The 17,155-nt window shown below is 52.1% G+C and overlaps 1 protein-coding gene and 1 non-coding gene across 5 annotated transcripts; both read left to right on the top strand.

Moving 5' to 3' along the window:
• The first annotated feature begins 203 nt into the window (after window positions 1-203).
• On the top strand, window positions 204-7,692 carry LOC137216329 (melanoma-associated antigen D4). Of its 4 annotated transcripts, none has more exons than XM_067722273.1 (13): window positions 204-361; window positions 1,293-1,533; window positions 1,779-2,609; window positions 2,994-3,200; window positions 3,306-3,369; window positions 3,598-3,677; window positions 4,068-4,159; window positions 4,800-4,879; window positions 4,964-5,006; window positions 5,423-5,485; window positions 6,476-6,590; window positions 6,862-7,292; window positions 7,484-7,692. In XM_067722273.1, exons 2-13 carry the CDS (start codon window positions 1,324-1,326, stop codon window positions 7,491-7,493), a joined length of 2,226 nt encoding a protein of 741 aa, XP_067578374.1. In that variant the 5' UTR covers window positions 204-361; window positions 1,293-1,323; the 3' UTR covers window positions 7,494-7,692. The 4 variants fall into 4 exon arrangements, with proteins under 4 accessions (XP_067578374.1, XP_067578373.1, XP_067578375.1 ...); XM_067722272.1 differs by having other exon boundaries at window positions 213-361; window positions 1,323-1,533; XM_067722274.1 differs by having other exon boundaries at window positions 213-361; window positions 1,323-1,533; window positions 6,862-7,304.
• Window positions 6,101-6,229, top strand: LOC137217695 (small nucleolar RNA SNORA11). Its single transcript, XR_010940197.1, has one exon. It is a non-coding gene; the product is annotated as a small nucleolar RNA SNORA11 (small nucleolar RNA).
• Window positions 7,693-17,155: the final 9,463 nt, after the last annotated feature.

Genomic DNA, 17,155 nt, shown 5'->3' with positions numbered 1-17,155 from the left:
TGGGTTGGAACCGCAGTACAGGGTGTGAGTGCCCGCGCCTGCGGTCGGGGGCGCGGAGGCGGAGGTGGGGAACGGTGAGGGGAATCTGGCGGGAAGGAGAAAACGCCCCCCTACCCCGCCCACCCACTGGCGGAATCGCATGCGCACAGGGGACCTGGTGGGAAAGGCTTTTGTTGGGAAAGCGGGCCGGCTGGAGGGGTCCGCGCATGCGCAGGCTGCCCAGCCGCGCGGCGGGGAGGGGGGGCGTTGCGCGGAGAGAAGGGGCGGGGTGGTCGGAGCTGCTGTGCTGGCAGCAGTAGGCGAGGGCGCGGCTGCGGGGTTCCTGGTGCTGAGGACGGACGCCATTGGAGCCCCAGGGAAGGTAAGGATCCAGCCCCAGACAGGACCGGGAGAGAGCGAGTGGAACGAGGGTACGCTGTGCCCTCCCCATCCCCAATCCCCCGCCCCCGGATCTGAACAAAGCCCAAGCACGCAGAACCTGAACCCCCTTAGACCCGCGGTCTAGATAGGAGCCTCCCCCCTCCACCGCCATCAGACGCAGGCTCCCCGATCCGAGCCCTACTTACACCGGAGCCCACCATCCGAACCCCTTTAACAGACCCGTGTGCTCCGTGCTGAGCTTCCTTAGAGCGGAGGCCCCACCTCCACCCCAAACACTCTGAGATCAATCCAGTGGAACTGAACGTTTTGCCCCCTTCCTGGAGTTGCAGTCCTGGCCTCTGAGACCTCCAGCGCTCCAGTTCGAGCCTCACCTAGCCCGAAGACCCCCACCCCATACACCTTGAGCGCTCCTGTATGAGCCCAACCTAGACCTGAATCAGCTGAATCCCCCCACCGGCACTTAGAGGGTCCCTGGGATTCATTTTCCCAGAGCTTCCAGCGGTCCCCGTTTGTCTCAGCCCTCTCATGTCATTCTCCTCCCCACCGTCCTGGCCCCCTGCTCCAGGCATTAAATTCAGGCGCTTTATTTCTCCCTCTCTCAACGCATCTCCTATGGGACTCTTTGGACCCAGGCCCGCCAGTGCACCCCTTGTTCAAATCCGGCCGCTGGGCCGGGGAGCCTGCCTGTCCTAAACTCCCCTTTCAGTGTAGGGACTCCTCCGACCTCCTCTATCCTTCTCTTAGGGCTCTGTCTCTGAGGGAATCTACCCCAGCAGCCTTCACTCCCCCACCCACCCCGACCTTATACTGCCTGGTAACCTGATGATTGCAGCTCCCCACTTCCTGAGAGATCCGGCCTCCTGCTGGGTCCTGCCCCCCTCCCCCTGAAGAGGCCTCCCCGTCCCTCTCAGGCTGAGCTCTCTTCTCCTTGGGACCCCCAGCATGGCTGAGGGAAGCTACCACAAAGAATCTGAAGGGTACAACGTTGAAGACATGGACGAGGGTAGTGATGAAGTCGGGGAGGAAGACATGGTTGAAGGCAACGACTATGAAGAATTTGGTGCTTTTGGAGGCTACGGAGCCCTCACCAGCTTTGACATCCGTATCCTCAGAGCCTTTGGGAGCTTGGGTCCAGGCTTTCGCATCTTAGCGGTGAGGCCCCTTGTCGGCCACCTGCTAGCCCTGGGCCTTCCCTCCTGCGACGTCAGGGAGGATGGGAGGAGGGGGTGGGTGAAGGCTGGAGTTGAATGGGGAAGGACTGCCCAGCTTCACCAAACCTTCCCTCTCCTGCTGGGAGAAGGGGGATTTGGGAGGGTCTGGGGGCTGGTCGGGGGCTGGCCAGCACAGGGCGAGTGTGTACAGCTGTCTGCCTTGCCCTCCCCTCCCTGGTCTTGCAGAATGAGCCCTGGGAACTTGAAAACCCTATGCTGGCCAGGACTCTGCTGGAGGCATTTCGGATGGATCCAGAAACACTTGCCAACGAGCCGGCTGCCCGTGCTGCCAACGTAGCCCGGGCCGCCTCCTCTAACCAAGCTGCTCGGGCCGCTGCTGCTGCTGCCCGTGCCACCTACCATCAGGTGGTCGCTAACCACTCAGTGGCCACAGACCAGGGCTCAGGAGGCGATACCCAGCCCATGACATCCGCTGCCGAGGCTCAGGCAGCCACCCTTGAGACAAGCCTTGCTTCTCCGCACAGCTCCCAGATGCTAGTCAAGAGCGAGATGGCCACCCCCGGGGCTCCAGCAAGGTCCACGCAGCCCCAGACATCCTCCCGGGCCCAGGAGGCTGCTGCCGAGGGCCCTAGTACGGCCTGTGCTTTCTCCCAGGCCCCACGTGCCAGTGAGATGGATGCCACCCGGCCCAAAACAGCCTTCCTGGGTCAGAACGATGTCTTTGATTTCACCCAGCCGGCAGGTGTCAGTGGCATGGCCTTCCCACGCCCCAAGAGACCTGCCCCGGCCCAAGAGGCTGCCACAGAGGGCCCCAGTGCTGCCTCCGGGGGGCCCCAGGCAGCCTCTGCCGGGGAGGGGGCAGCCACCCGGCCAAAGACGACCAAGTCTGGGAAGGCTCTCGCCAAGACTCGGTGGGTGGAGCCTCAGAACGTTGTGGCAGCAGCTGCTGCCAAGGCCAAGATGGCCACGAGCATCCCTGAGCCTGAGGGTGCAGCTGCCACCTCTCAGCAGAGTGCGGAGCCCTGGGCCAGGATGGGAGGCAAGAGGACAAAGAAGGTGAGACCTCCCTGCTGTCTCCAACCCCCCTTGCTCCCCTGCTTTCTGGGCCCTCTCCTCTCTGCCTCCTCCTCTCCCTCCCCGCATCCCCTCCCTTCCCCTCCCCTCTCCTTCCCTCTCCTTCCCTCCCCTCTTCTCTCAGCTTGTGCATGTTTCTCCAAGACAGGTTAACTAGCATGTTTTTACTCCACGTAGTCCCTACCCTCAGGCCTGGAGGGAGAAGCGGTTGGCTCAGTGCCTGGCACTTAGTAAGCACTCGGCACGTGTCATCCGCTGTTCCTACTACCCTTATCTCCAAGTACCTGCTCTGGTTAAGATGTGTGCCAGGTGCTTTTGCACGGGTAGCCTGGTAGCCCTGAGTCTCTCCTCTGTCTAATGGTACAGTCCAAGCACCTGGATGACGAATATGAGAGCAGCGAGGAGGAGAGAGAGCCTCCTGCGGTCCCACCGACCTGGAGGGCATCGCAGCCCCCACTGACAACTGTGCGGCCTCAGATGGCCCCTCGGCCCCCCATGGCCCTGAGGTCCCAGGTACCCTCAAGGCACGTACTGTGCTTGCCACCCCGCAATGTGACCCTTCTGCAAGAGAGGGTAAGAAGCCTGCCCTTCCCCCATCTCGCTCCTCTCCTCCCTTGCGGGCCTGTTCTTTGAGGTCGCCCACGCCTTGGTCTACCCGTGTGCTCCCTCCTTCTCCAGGCAAATAAGTTGGTGAAATATCTGATGATTAAAGACTACAAGAAGATCCCCATCAAGCGCTCAGGTGGGCAACCTGTGTCCCCTCCCTGAGCTCTGCCCTTCCCCCCTCCCACAACCCTGCCCTGTGGGCCTCCCATCAGATGCCCACACACACACATCAGGCCTGGCTGATGGCTCCATTTGCACGGTGTGGGGTCCTGAGTGTGCTCCCTTCAGCAGGGCTGACAGAAAAGCTGCAGCTCTGTGGCCCCTGCTCAGCCTCGGTGCTTTGCCCACCCCTCCCCTCCTGCAGACATGCTGAAGGATGTCATCCGAGAATACGATGAACATTTCCCTGAGATCATTGAACGAGCAACGTACACTCTGGAAAAGGTGGGTGCGGGGCCGGGGGCAGCTCTGTGGAGCAGGGGCCGCAGGGAACCCTTGCCCCCTGCATCCCCTCGAGGCCCAAGGGCAGGACTATGTGCTCTGGAAGGAAGCCCTCCCTGGCCTCTCCACCTGGGAGCTTCCTCTGCCTGCCTCCTTCCCTCCTTCTTGCCCTTCGTGCTCTCTGAGTGTCTGTGGTCTCCTGAGGTGGATCCCATTGTCTCAGCCAGTGTCAGTGCTCCCACAGGGTACTTCCTCTGCGGCCTCTCTTCTTCCTCCTCCCCCAGGGCTTGGGGCTCCCCGCCAAGGAAAAGCTCTAACGGGGAATTGAGTGACTGCCTGCAGGACACCCAACATGGATGTTTGATCTCACATTCTGTTTTCTCCCCCATGTAGAAGTTTGGGATCCACCTGAAGGAAATCGACAAGGAAGAACACCTCTACATTCTTGTCTGCACACGGGATTCGTCAGCCCGCCTCCTGGGAAAGTGAGAGAGCACAGGAGGGTGGTGGCCTTCCTTGGTGGTGCCTCCCCGCTCCTCTCAGAGAAACGGGAAAGTGGGGTTGGGGGGCCTAGCACGGCTCCCACCCAGAGTTAGCGGTGCTGAGCAGTTAAGGGCTGGCAGGGGCAGTAGCCTGGGCCGAGGATTTGCTGCTCTCCGGGTTTCGCCCCTGCCCACCCTTCCCCACCTCCATCTTCCTAGGAAAGCAAGCTCCTTGGTTGCCTCTCCCTGCTAAGGTCCTGGCCAGGGCTTGGCAGAGTGGGCCTCGGGAGGGGGACGGGGGTGTGGGGGTGCTCTCCAGTGGAGTTGTGCTCCCGACGCAATGCGCAAAGGGCAGGGAAGGTCTGGATGTGCCTCTGGACACAGGGTTGCCAACCGTTTGCTCCCTGCCTAACCCCATCCTCGGCAGAGCCCTGGGAGGAGGTGTTAGCATCCCCATTTGATGGATGAAGGGACTCAGTCTCAGGCCGAGGAATGAATTGTCTGGACCAGGTAGCGCAAGCCATACAGAGTAGGAGGAGCTGCCCTGTAGCCCAGCAATCTGGGAGAGGCTAGTTGAGTGAGCCGGCTGTGGTCCCCCCGGGAAAATGGCTGCTGGACAGGATCCCTCTTTCTACACCTTCAGGACCAAGGACACTCCCAGACTGAGTCTCCTCTTGGTGATTCTGGGCGTCATCTTCATGAACGGCAACCGTGCCAGCGAGGGTGAGTGGCTGGACCTGCAGCTGGGGGGTTGCCCGCCGTCTCACCTCCGTGTGCTAAACTCTTGTACCTCATCTCCCCTCGCAGCTGTCCTCTGGGAGGCACTACGCAAGATGGGACTGCGCCCCGGGTATGATTGGGGTCTCTCGGCTCCCACTCCTCAGTGTGTCTGTCCTTGGGCACAAGAGGCCCCGGGATTGCAGTGGCCTAGTGGTCTCTGCGGGGCGTGGCGTCCTGGACTAGGTAGAGCGCAAAGGGTCCCACCAGGGTGCGTGGGGAAACGGTCCTGAGCACTGAGCACCCCCTCTGCTCCGTGTGCCTTCTCTGTTCCCAGATGAGAACTAAGAGAAACCATCGGACCTGGGGGCTCCGTCAAACCCCTCCCTGGGGCGTCGCTGACAAGTGGCCGTCTGGCCTCTGCTGCCGGCCCAGGCATCCATGGGGACACCCCACAGGCTGGGAAGCTCTCAGTCCTGCTGGGAGTGCTCCCGCCCACCCCGGGCACTGCCACTGTCTCTAGTCATGCATTCCTTTCCTTGCACTCAGGGTGAGGCACCCATTCCTGGGCGATCTGAGGAAACTCATTACAGAGGACTTTGTGAAGCAGAAGTGAGTATCGACTGAGTTCACTTTGCCTCCCACTCAGGCCTTCCTCGTGTGCTGCTCTGGCTGAGGAAGCCATTCCCCAGCCCATGTCTTAACACCAGAGGGATGGGTGTCTGGTGTGAGTGTGGGGTGGGGGGGAATGTGAGTGTTGGGGGGAGGGCAATTCCAGGGAGGCTTGGGGAAAGGGAGCACATGCTGACTGCGAGCACCAGGTGGGGTGGTACAGCCCCCATCTCGTTCAGCACCTGCCCTCTAGGCAGTGTCCCCGGCTTTACATCTCAGGAGCCTGGGGCTCAGAGAGTGGAAGCCTGACATGGCTCCGGCTGGGATAAGGCCCATTTGGGCCTGGAGTCCAGCCCCGCTGACCTTCTAGCCCAGGCCCACCCCATCCTCGGTGCTTGGAGATCTTGTGTGCCCTCACACAGGCCCGTATGCATGTTCACCACCCCCACCCCCGCCCCCTGCACCACACACACACACACACACACACACACACACACAGATGGTCGAGAGTATGCATGGAGTCCACTGCTCTTGGTTGACTGTTTCTTCCTGTACAGTCATTTTCTAGGGTGGACTGTCCCAGGGTTCAGCCAGGCCACGGACGAGCCCCATGGTGGGGTGTGCTCAGAGCAGGGGGCCTGAAGAAATGGCTCCTCTGTTTACAACACACCCAACAGGAACCTGGGTTATTGTGACAAGGGGCACAAAACTCGTGGCCTTCCTATGAACAAATACCCTACACGTGCCCCCTGCACCTCCACGTGGCTGCTGGGCAGGACCAGTGGCCTAAGGGTGTGAGCACCTCAGTTTTGGAGGCAGAAACCCCTGGGAGTGAGCGTGGGAGCGAGGCAAGGGCTGCGGGGCCAGGGCAGGCCTCCTGCGGCAGCCAAGCTGCAGCCTCGGGGCTGGGAAGGGGCCACCTGGGAGCCACTGGTGCAGCAACAGGTCTGCCTGGCTGGAAGCAGAAGTTTATTTTCCTCTCTCACGCAGGTACCTGGAATACAAGAAGATCCCCAATAGCAGCCCCCCCGAGTATGAGTTCCTCTGGGGCCTGCGCGCCCGCCACGAGACCAGCAAGATGAGGGTGCTGAGATTCATCGCCCAGGTAAGGCAGAGCCTCTGTTCTGGCTGGAGTTTCCCATACCTCGTTGGTTCGCTGAGGCCCAGAAAGGTTCCTAAGTCACTGACACAAGTTCACAGACGTAGTGAGTGGGTGGGGCGAAATCCCAGGTCTGGCACAGAATAATGGGAGCCCGATTCCAGTCGTGCGGGTTTCTATCATGATTTTGCAAAGCGCTCAGGAGGGCGTATGGCAGGAAGCAGGTGCTGAGCGAGGTGAGGTAGCTGTTCCGACGGCTGCTGTTCTTCCACCGCAGTATCAGAACCGAGACCCCCGGGAATGGAGGGCTCATTTCTTGGAGGCTGTGGATGATGCTTTCAAGACGATGGATGTGGATATGGCTGAGGAACATGCCAGGGCCCAGATGAGGGCCCAGATGAACATCGGGGAGGAAGCTCTGATTGGACGGTGGAGCTGGGACGACATACAGGTCGAGCTCCTGACCTGGGATGAGGATGGAGATTTTGGCGACGCCTGGTCCAGGATCCCCTTCGCCTTCTGGGCCAGATACCATCAGTACATTCTGAATAGCAACCGTGCCAACAGGAGAGGCACCTGGAGGGCTGGCGTCAGCAGTGGCACCAATGGTGCGGCCAGCACCAGCATGCTCGATGGCCCCAGCACCAGCTCCACCATCCGGACCAGAAACGCCGCCAGAACCAGTGCCAGCTTCTTCTCCTGGATTCAGTAAGATTGGAGGTCATTAGATGAGACTCTGAAGGATGGGGTGTGGAGGGACTGGGAGGAGTCAGGGGAAGGCCTGGGGTGTCATGGGGGAACGAAGAGAGCCTGACGGGACGCTCAGTTTGTTCTTCCTATCCCTGACGGTTCACCTGTATTGACCCTTGTGTTCTGGCCTTTGTGTCTCCCGGTTCCAGGCAGCGCTGAGGAGCTGCAGCAGCCCCCTGCCGAGCCAGAGTGCCTCCTCTGCCCCCCGCCCCCCGACAGAGCACTCTAGGCAGCTACTCCCCGTCCATGGAAGATGGCATGCCAGATGACGCGCTCTCTGCCCTTCCTGCTTTCCTGTGTGCTTTTTGTCGTGCTGTCGTGTTTTGGGTATCAGTATTGCATTAAAGTTGCAAAATCAGTCGGACGTCTTCTCCTTTTCCTGGGCAGGTGTGGCTCTGAGTGGCCGGTGGTCAGGCCCTCCGGGACAGGCGGGGGCCGCCTCCCCCTAAAAGGCAGACGGGTGTGGCTGGGTCAGGCACTGGGAGGCGCAGAGATGCCAGCTGAGTGTGGAGGCCAAGAGTTTCCAGGGGCTCCGGTCCATACAGTTTCATGATTTCTTACACTGTGTGGCCCCGGTTAAATGCCAGTGGGGATCCTCAGGAGAAGGGGTGGGGTGGAGGGCCGTGAGCCGGTGCCACCGTCCCTCCCACCAAGGGACGGGATCCACAGACATCCCCTAGGACCCACCTCCGCCCCATCTCTGGAGGCGCTGTCCTGGAATCCTTCCCTCATCATCCACACCATTTCAGGACCTCCTCCCTCAGACCGAGTCTTAAGGACAATGAGGTAGGCCTCACAGTGACACTCTCACCCCTCCAGCAGGTAGAAGGAGGAGCCATTACTGCCACAAGAGCCGATTCAGTGAAAGAAAGCTGTAGGCAGACCTGGACAGCCCATTGCCTGTGACCATGACCCGAGGCCCTTTGGGAGGCTCCGGGGCTCTTCTCCATGGAAGCAGGGCTCTCCCGGCGAGGCCAAGGCCAGCCTAGGTCTCTGTGTCTTCAAGGGCTGCGTGATCCCTGCGGGGGCGGAGGCTAGAACTTTCATTCCCCAGGTGCACGACAGTGAGGGCAGAGACACTTTGGAACCCTGGGAAGGACTCCGTAGCAGGAAGGGGCCGTCTCGGGCTTTTCTGGGTCCCCCAGTGACGTCCACAGCTTGGAGGACAAGGCTCCAGGTTAAGAGGAAGGAGAGAGTAGTGTAAGGACCCCAGCCCGCCCAGCCCCCCCCACCCACCGCTTGCCTCTTTGCCCCAAGAAGTGGTCCCGCTCCCTCAGCCAGACCCGGATCCTGACCCAGACCCAGCTACATCATTTGCCAGAGCCAGTGGAAGACAGAAACTCTGGTCACCTGGCTCAAAATGTATTAACGATCGCAAGAGAGCAGCAGCAGAGCACTGCACCCCTAGTGCAGACCTGCTGAGGGACGGCCCGGGCCGCACCCCCAGGAAGCAGGCTCTGTATGGACCCCCGTCCCCTAAAGACAGGCTTCACGCGGGTTTCTGCCTTATTTGTTGCTGCTTTGATTTCTGCCTCCCTGGCTGTGGGCTTGATGCCTGGCCTTGTGGACACTCTGTGATTCCGACAGAGATTCAGGCCCCTTCCAGGTGCAGGTTTCCCGGTCGACGGCCCAGGATTTGGGAACCCAGCCCTGGCATGATGAATGACACCGGAATGTTTCTGGTTCCCTTGCCCTGGGACCTCCCAGGACCCTGCTGTGCACGCAGTACGCACCTGCCTTGTCATGGACAAGGGTGGGGCACTCGCCACAAGCCACAGGGATGAGCTGGAGCACTGTGTTCAGAGGACACCTGAGATAAGGCAGCTCATCTAGAAAGGAGGAGAGAGCAGCCCTCAGAGACAGGGTGCTGGGGAAGGTACCACCTCCCCAGGCCTCCAGGCTTGCAGCACTCTCCCCTTCCACCCCCTTCCCCATGGTTGTCTTCACCTGGGCCCTGCTCCCCCACATTCTGCAGGGAGCAGTGCTGAGAGCAGGGTGGGGAGGGAGGAAGGAGGGCACTGGGGATCGCGGAAAGACACAGGGTCCCCCAGAAACCTGCACCTGGAAGGGGCCTGAATCTCTGAGGATGGTCACGTCGAAGGCGGCCGACCTCCTCACCCACGGGGCAAACATGAGACCAAGGCAGGCCTCCCTCCCGGCCCCAACCTCAGCCCTTCCACGGACTCCCCCACCACAAGGGCCCACAACAGGTCTCAGCAACTGTTTTCTGAGGCCCTACTATGCGCCAGGGCCGTGGCTGAGGTGTGCGTGCACCTTGGCAGCTCCCGCAGCTTTCTCCCCAGCCCAGGCCTGTGCCCTCTGACTCCTGGGACACTTGTTGATGGACAAGCACTCACCGATTCACTTGTTTCCAGTTACTGACGATTATGTATAAAGTCGTTCTGAATATTTGCATGCCACTACTCGTATGGCCTTGACGTCATTCACCAGACAGCCCTGATGGGAGGTGATGATCAGGCCCATTCCATGGATGAGGACACTGAGGCTCGGAGAGGGAGGACACTTGCCCCACGTCCCACAGCCAGGAAGGGGGCAGTGCTGGGACTCGAGCCCAGGACGCTTTGAGGCCAAATGTGTGCTCTGCCCACTGCAGTCTGCTGCCACTGCCTTCGAGGGACTCACAGTGTCGTGGGGTGACACCCCCAACTCTCACCCCTCTCTGCAGACACCCACCCTCCTGACCACCCGGGCAACCCATACAGCTCCCCATCTCCCTTCACTGAGCCAGCACCCCACCCTTCACGGCCTCCCTGCCCCTGAGGTTCATCGTGGGCTTTTAAGGCCTGCCACTGCCCACCCAGCCTCCTGACACATCCTCACTCCTGTGTCCTGGAGAGGCCAACGCTTCAGCATCCTCATCAGAAATGGACTCGCACACCTGAGGGTGACACAACAGTCCCTTTCCAGGCCAGCTGCCCTAGTATGGGGTTCAGCAAATACATGCAATATATTTTGAAACGGGTGACCTACCCACGGGTTACAAAGTTCAAGAAGTGAAATGGGGTGCACACACCCAATGACCACATGAAAGAAGAAAACTATGAAGACTGGATACTAAGAGTTGATGATGAGGGTGTGAAGCAAATGAACTCCCCTACACTGTCCATAGAAGTCTTCATTTGCAGGAGGCCTCCGGAAAACAGGAGGGATTAGAGCATGTGGCTACTTCAGGCAGCCTGGACAGAGGAGGCATCAGAGATCAGGTCTAGGCGAAAGTGAGCCTTCTGAAAGCAGGGAGGGAAGACGTGGGAAGATGTAGCTTCACTATGAGCAGCGCACTGCTTTTAGCCAGGAATCTGAGAGAGCTGAAAGCCAGATAATCATGGGCCTTTCGGGAAGGCAGCAGCTACAAATTATCTTTAAGCTTGTCTCTGAAGCTCTCTAGGACACTGAGGGGTCCCAGCACCCAGAATCAGGACACAGAGGATGAGCCCTGGGATCAGGCCACCCTCACAAATCTCCTCCTCTTGCTTCCTTTCCCAACACGGTGGGGGGGGGGGCGTGGGGGGAAGGGCCCCAGGCACAAGGTTCGGAGGCAGGAGGGACAAGGGCAAGGGCAAGAATCAATGCAGAAGGGCGTTCCCGATGTCCAACCTCAGCTGTAGTTTCACATACTTGTCAGAAGCATGCTTTGTCCTTCTGTGTGTGGGCGGGTTTCGGAGGCCTGCAGAGGCTGGCGAGACTCCCCTGCTTGCTGCCCACAAGGAGAACACTGCAATGACTGCTAAAGCCTTGAATATTTTCCTTATCAGAGGTCCACGTTTTGGGTGTTCGCTCATTTGCAAACTGAGCTCCTCCAAATGAAACTAATAGTCAAGGTTTCTCTTTATCAGTTGTACTGGGGTTTCACTGGCCACCAAAAATGTATCCATTTAAGTGTACAGTTCCATGGACTTTGACAAATGCTACCATCCATGTAACCACCACCTCAGTCAAGAAAGAGAACATTTCCCATCACCTAATAAAGTTCCCTTGTGCCCCATCCCAGTGAATCCCTACCATCCACATCCAGCCTTAGGCAACCACTGATCTCCTCTCTATATTGCTTACAGGTTAGAATGCTGTTTACGAGAGCCTGTTATACACATAAATATGCAATATGTAACCTTTTGTGTCTGCCTTTTTTTCCCTCTGCTTCAGTGCTTTGGAAATTCATCCATGCTGTGGCACAAATCAGTAGACTAAATTAAAATTGTTCCAATTCGCAAGCTGATTGTCTCTGTTGAAATCACACAAATACACCAAAATCTCCTAGAACTGGTAGGTGAATTTACCCAGAGTGCGAGATACAAGATTACAGCACAAAATCAATCATATTTCTAGATACTAGTAAAACAGCGTTGGGAGAAATGAAACTTAAGAGAGGAACACCACGTACCACTCACAAATGAGGGCGATTCTTAGTTGTGAATCTAACAAATGACACATAGTATTTGCATTCTGTAAACTGCAAAACACTGAGGAAAGAAATAAAAGAAGACCTAAATAAACGGAAGAACATACCACGATCATGGATTGGAATATTGACCGTAGTAAAGATGTCAGTTCCCCCTAAATTTATCTATAGGTTTAATGCAATTCCAATAAAAATCCCAGCAGCACGTTTTCATTTTGTAGGTATAAACAAGCTGATTCTAAAGCCTGTACAAAAAGTAAAAGAAACTAAAATAGCCAAGACAACTGTGACAAGAAGCATAAAATTGGAGTCACATTATCTCATTTAAAACTTATAAAACTACAGTAAACAAAAGTCAGTGTGACGATGGTGAAGCAACAGACACACAATTAAATAAATTGGAGGGAAGATTCCAGAACTAGTTTCACAAAATATGGCCAATTCGTTCTGGACCAAGGTGCAAAAGCAATTGAATGAAGAAAGGATTGGCTTTTCAGCATATGTGTGGGAGCAACTGGACGTCCATCTAAAAGAAAAAGAACCTCACACCTTATCCTAAAACCCACTAAAAATGAATCTTAGATATAAACCAGGAACATGAAACTGTAAAACTTTTAGAAGGAAATAACACAAAATCTTCAACCTGGAGTTTGGCAAGGATGTTTCAGGTATGACACCCAAAAACTCTTTTCCTCTGTGAAAGGCATTGTTAAGGGTTTGAAAAAACAAATCCCAGGCTGGGAGAATGTATTTAAAAATTACATATCCAACAAAGGTCTTGTATCCAGGATATATAAAGAACTGTCAAAACTCAACGGAAAGAAAATAGTGGAATAAATATCTGAAGAGGCAACTTCAATAAAAAGAATATATAGGTGGCAACTGAGCACATGAACAGATGTTCAACTTCCCTAGCTCTCAGGCAAATGCAAATTAAAACTAAGGTGAAATACCTGTCTTCCTATTTAAAAATGCTAAAACGTAACAAAACCCAAAACAAAACAAGAAAGAAAGAAGCAAGCAAAGAAACAAACCAAGGAAAAAACACCTGACAATACCAAAGGATGTTAAGGATGGGCAGCAACTGGATTTACCACAGGTTACTGATGGGAATGCAGAGTGGCACAGCCACTATGGAAAGAGTTTTACTGCTTCTCATGAAGTTAAACTTACACTTAGCCACGTGACCAACAACTTCACCCCTGAAGTATTTCCCCTAGAGCAGGTTAAACGTGAGTTCACACAAAAACCTGTACACGAGCGTTTATTACAACAGATCTGTTCATAATCAACAAAACCATGCAACAACCCAAATGTCCTTCAACAAAGTGCATTATTCCCATACAATTGAATACTATTCAGTGGTAGAAAGGAACGAACTACTGATACAGTCAACAACGTGGATGAAACTCAGTAACATTATGCTTAGTGATAGAAGCCAGTCTCAGGTTACTTTTTAAATGGCTCCATTTGTAGCATGGTCTTGAAAAGACAAAACTAGTGTGACTGAGAGCAAATTGGTGGTGCCGTGGTTAGGCATGGAGGTAGAGCATGACTACAAATGGATAGCACTGGGGACTTCTTGGGGGTTGCAGAAATGTTCTGAATACTGATTGTGATGGTGGTTACAAGAAGCTATACAAGTAAGTGTTGAAATTCCTAGAAGGGGATGTCCAGAAGAAGTCTATGTCACTGAACATTAATTTAAAAATAAAATAAAATAAATAATGATGCAATAGCCTTTTTCAGTCAAACAAACAAACAAAAAGTATTAGAATTGTCCACCAGTGGCCTGTACAATAGAAAATACTGAATGCATTTCTTTAGGATGAATGAAAACCATGCCAAATTTATGCCCAGATCAACACAAAGGAACAAATACCTATAGAAATGGTTAAATATGTGGAGGGGGGGAGGGGAAGGGTTTCTAGAAGATTCCTTTCTTTAAGAGTTAACTGAATGTTTTCAAGACAAATAACAATGCATTATCGGGGATATAATATATGTATAAATAAACTGTATGGAAACAAAAGCAAATAAATGGGATTATAAAAATAAAGGCATACATGTGTGTAAGGAATCTTATTCTTTGAAGATGAAATGCCCGAAGTGAGAGAGTGGCATGGACTTATATATACTACCAAATGTAAAATAGATAGCTAGTGGGAAGCAGCCGCATAGCACAGGGAGATCAGCTCGGTGCTTTGTGACCACCTAGAGGGGTGGGATAGGGAGGGTGGGAGGGAGTCGCAAGGAGGAGAAGATATGGGGATATGTGTATATGTATAGCTGATTCACTCTGTTATAAAGCAGAAACTAACACACCATTGTAAAGCAATTATACTCCAATAAAGATGTTTAAATAAATAAATAAATAAATTTAAATATGTATAGTATACTCTTCTACAGGAACCACTTAAATATAAAACAAAAGGAATAAGTAATAAATATGTAGATTAAAATGGAATACTGAAAACTACATCAGCAATACATAAGATGGCAAGGGAATGGGGTGAAAGAAAAAATGAAAAAGCAAATCAAGAAATTAAGGAAAGAAAGGGAGGAAGGAAAGGAAGATGGAAGGAAGGAAGGAAGGAAGAAAGAACTATAGATAGAGAGAAGGAAAGAAAGAAAGAAAGAAAGAAAGAAAGAAAGAAAGAAAGAAAGAAAGAAAGAAAGAAAGAAAGGAAAGAAAAAAAGAAAAGAAGGAAAGAAAGAAATCTGCTTGAAATAAGATGGTGGATTTAAAGCCAATACTATTTCTACTTAAACTAAATGTAAATATTCTAAACCCTACAAATAAAACACTGAGATTTCTACATAGAATAGGTGTAGGATTCCATAGTATGATGTTACATAGGAACTCCCTCTAATATAGAGACAGAGATAGGTTCAATGAAAAAGATATGCCATGTGAAGATGAATTGTAAGAAAAAAGAGAAGGTATAATAACAGATAAGATGGATTTTAGGATCAGTGATAAACAAGCATATTTAATAATGAAAAAAATGGACTAATTACTCAGGAAAGCACAACAGTTCTCAATGCACTGGATAATTGAAGGTTAAATTACATAGAGGGGGCTTCCCTGGTGGAGCAGTGGTTGAGAGTCCGCCTGCCAATGCAGGGGACACGGGTTCGTGCCCCGGTCCGGGAGGATCTCACATGCCGCGGAGTGGCTGGGCCCGTGAGCCATGGCCGCTGAGCCTGCGGGTCTGGAGCCTGTGCTCCGCAACGGGAGAGGCCACAACAGTGAGAGCCCCGTGTACCGCAAAAAAAAAATAAATAAATAAAATAAATTACATAGAGGGAAAACTGACTGAACTTAAAAGAGATATAGATGGACAAATGTATTTAATAGTTGGAAATTTCAAACATTTTTTCTGAGATTCTGGTATAATAAATAGACAGAAGGCCAATAATGATAAAGAGAACTTTAACAACACTATCAACTAATTAGACCTAATTATAGTACATTCCCCTCAATAGCAGTGGAATACACATCCTCTTCAAAGGCACATGGGACATGCAGCAAGAAAGAGCCTCTCTTGGCGTTACAAAACAATATTGCATCAATGAAGAAGGATTGAAGTCATGTAGAGAATGTCCTCTGGGCCCAATGGAATAAAACAAGAAATCCATAGCAAGAATATTTCTAGAGAATCCCCAAACTTTGAAATTTAACAAGGATTTCACAATAACACACGGTCAAAGAAGAGGCACTAGGGAAATTTGAAAGTACGTTGAACTAAAGGGAAATGTAAACACAACATATCAACTTTTGTGTGATTAAGCTAAAGCATTGCTTAGAGTGAAATTCTCACTTTGCATGATTATATTCGGAAAGAAGAAAGGGCTAACATCAATGAACTACAAAACTAAGATGCTACCAAAAGAAGTAAAAATTAAACCGAGAGGAAGTAGAAAGAAGGAAACAATAAAGAGATCAATGAAATGGAAACCAAAGAAATAATAGAGAAAATACAATGAAGTCAATAGCTGGTTCACTCCAAAGATTTATACAATTTATAAACTCAGTGTAGACTAATCAAGAAAAAAAGTATTGATAGCTAAGACACAAGTGGCCAGTATCAGGAGTAATAGAGGAGATATGACTTTAGAGTGCAAAAAATGCTAAAGCGACAATAAGGGAATAATATGAAAAACCTTATTTTAAAAATTGACAACATAGAAAAAATGAGCAAATTGGTAGAAAGACACAGCCTATCAAAACACACTCAAGAAAATAGAGAATACTCGAGTAGCCTTATATCTCTTAAAGAAATAGAATTTTTGGCTAAAAATCTTCCCACAAAGGAAACCGCAGGCACAGTTTTGGCCTCACTGGTGTGTTCTACAGAATATTTCAGGAAGAAATAGTACCAAATTTGCACAATTCTGCCAGAAAGAGAAAGAGGAAGGAGTACTTCCCAATTCACTCTCTGAAGCTATTGTCCTTATACAAAACTATCCTTATACCAAAACCAGACCAAGACATTGCAAGAAAATATAGCTGCAAACCAATATCCCTCAAGAACATAGACACAAAAATTGGTAACAAAAGGCTAGCAAATCGAACGCAACAATACATAAAAGAAAATTTTTATGACCAAATAGGGTTACTCTCAAGATATAAGTTCTCTTGAACATTTGGAAATCAATACATGAAGTTAATCATATTAATAGACTACAAAAGAGAGCCATACCATCACCTCAAATGATGCACATCCTAGGCAGAACAATGGCACCCAAATGTATCTACGTATTAATCTCTGTAGCCTGTGAGTATGTTACCCTACCTGGCAGAAAATACTTTGCAGATGTGATGAAGTTGAGGATCTTGAGATGTGGAGATTATCCTGGATGATCTGGGTGGGCCAATGGAATCACAAAGGTCCTTATGTATAAGGAGGTGGCAGGAAAACGAGAGTGAAGAGTAGGACATGTGATGTCAGAAGCAGAGGTCAGAGAAGAGAGAGGTTGGAAGATGCTATGCTGCTGCCTTTGGACATGGAGAAAGGGACAGGAACCAAGGAGTAGAGGTGGCCTCTAACATAGGAAAGGCAAGGAACAGATTCTTCCCTAGTAGCCTCAGAGGAACATAACACTGTAGACACATTGACTTTGGCCGTGTAAAACCCATTTCAGATTTCTGCCCTCCAGAACTCTAAGATAACAAACTTGTGTTGTATTAAGCCACTGAAGCATGTGGTAATTTGTTAGAGCTGCAAGAGGATACTAATCTAATTCGGAAAAAGCATTTAACAGACTGTAACACCTACTCAGATGAAAAGTTCTCTGGAAACCAGGAATAGGAGAGACTCCTCAACCTGATAAAGGTCACCTAAAACACACTTCACAGTTAAAAGGTGAAAGCTTTCCTCTTAAGATCTCTCACCACTCC

The sequence above is a fragment of the Pseudorca crassidens genome, chromosome X (assembly GCF_039906515.1).
Source record: "Pseudorca crassidens isolate mPseCra1 chromosome X, mPseCra1.hap1, whole genome shotgun sequence".
Lineage (NCBI taxonomy): Eukaryota > Metazoa > Chordata > Mammalia > Artiodactyla > Delphinidae > Pseudorca > Pseudorca crassidens.
Note: the sequence above shows the minus strand (reverse complement) of the source record. Positions and strands in the feature narration are given on the sequence as shown.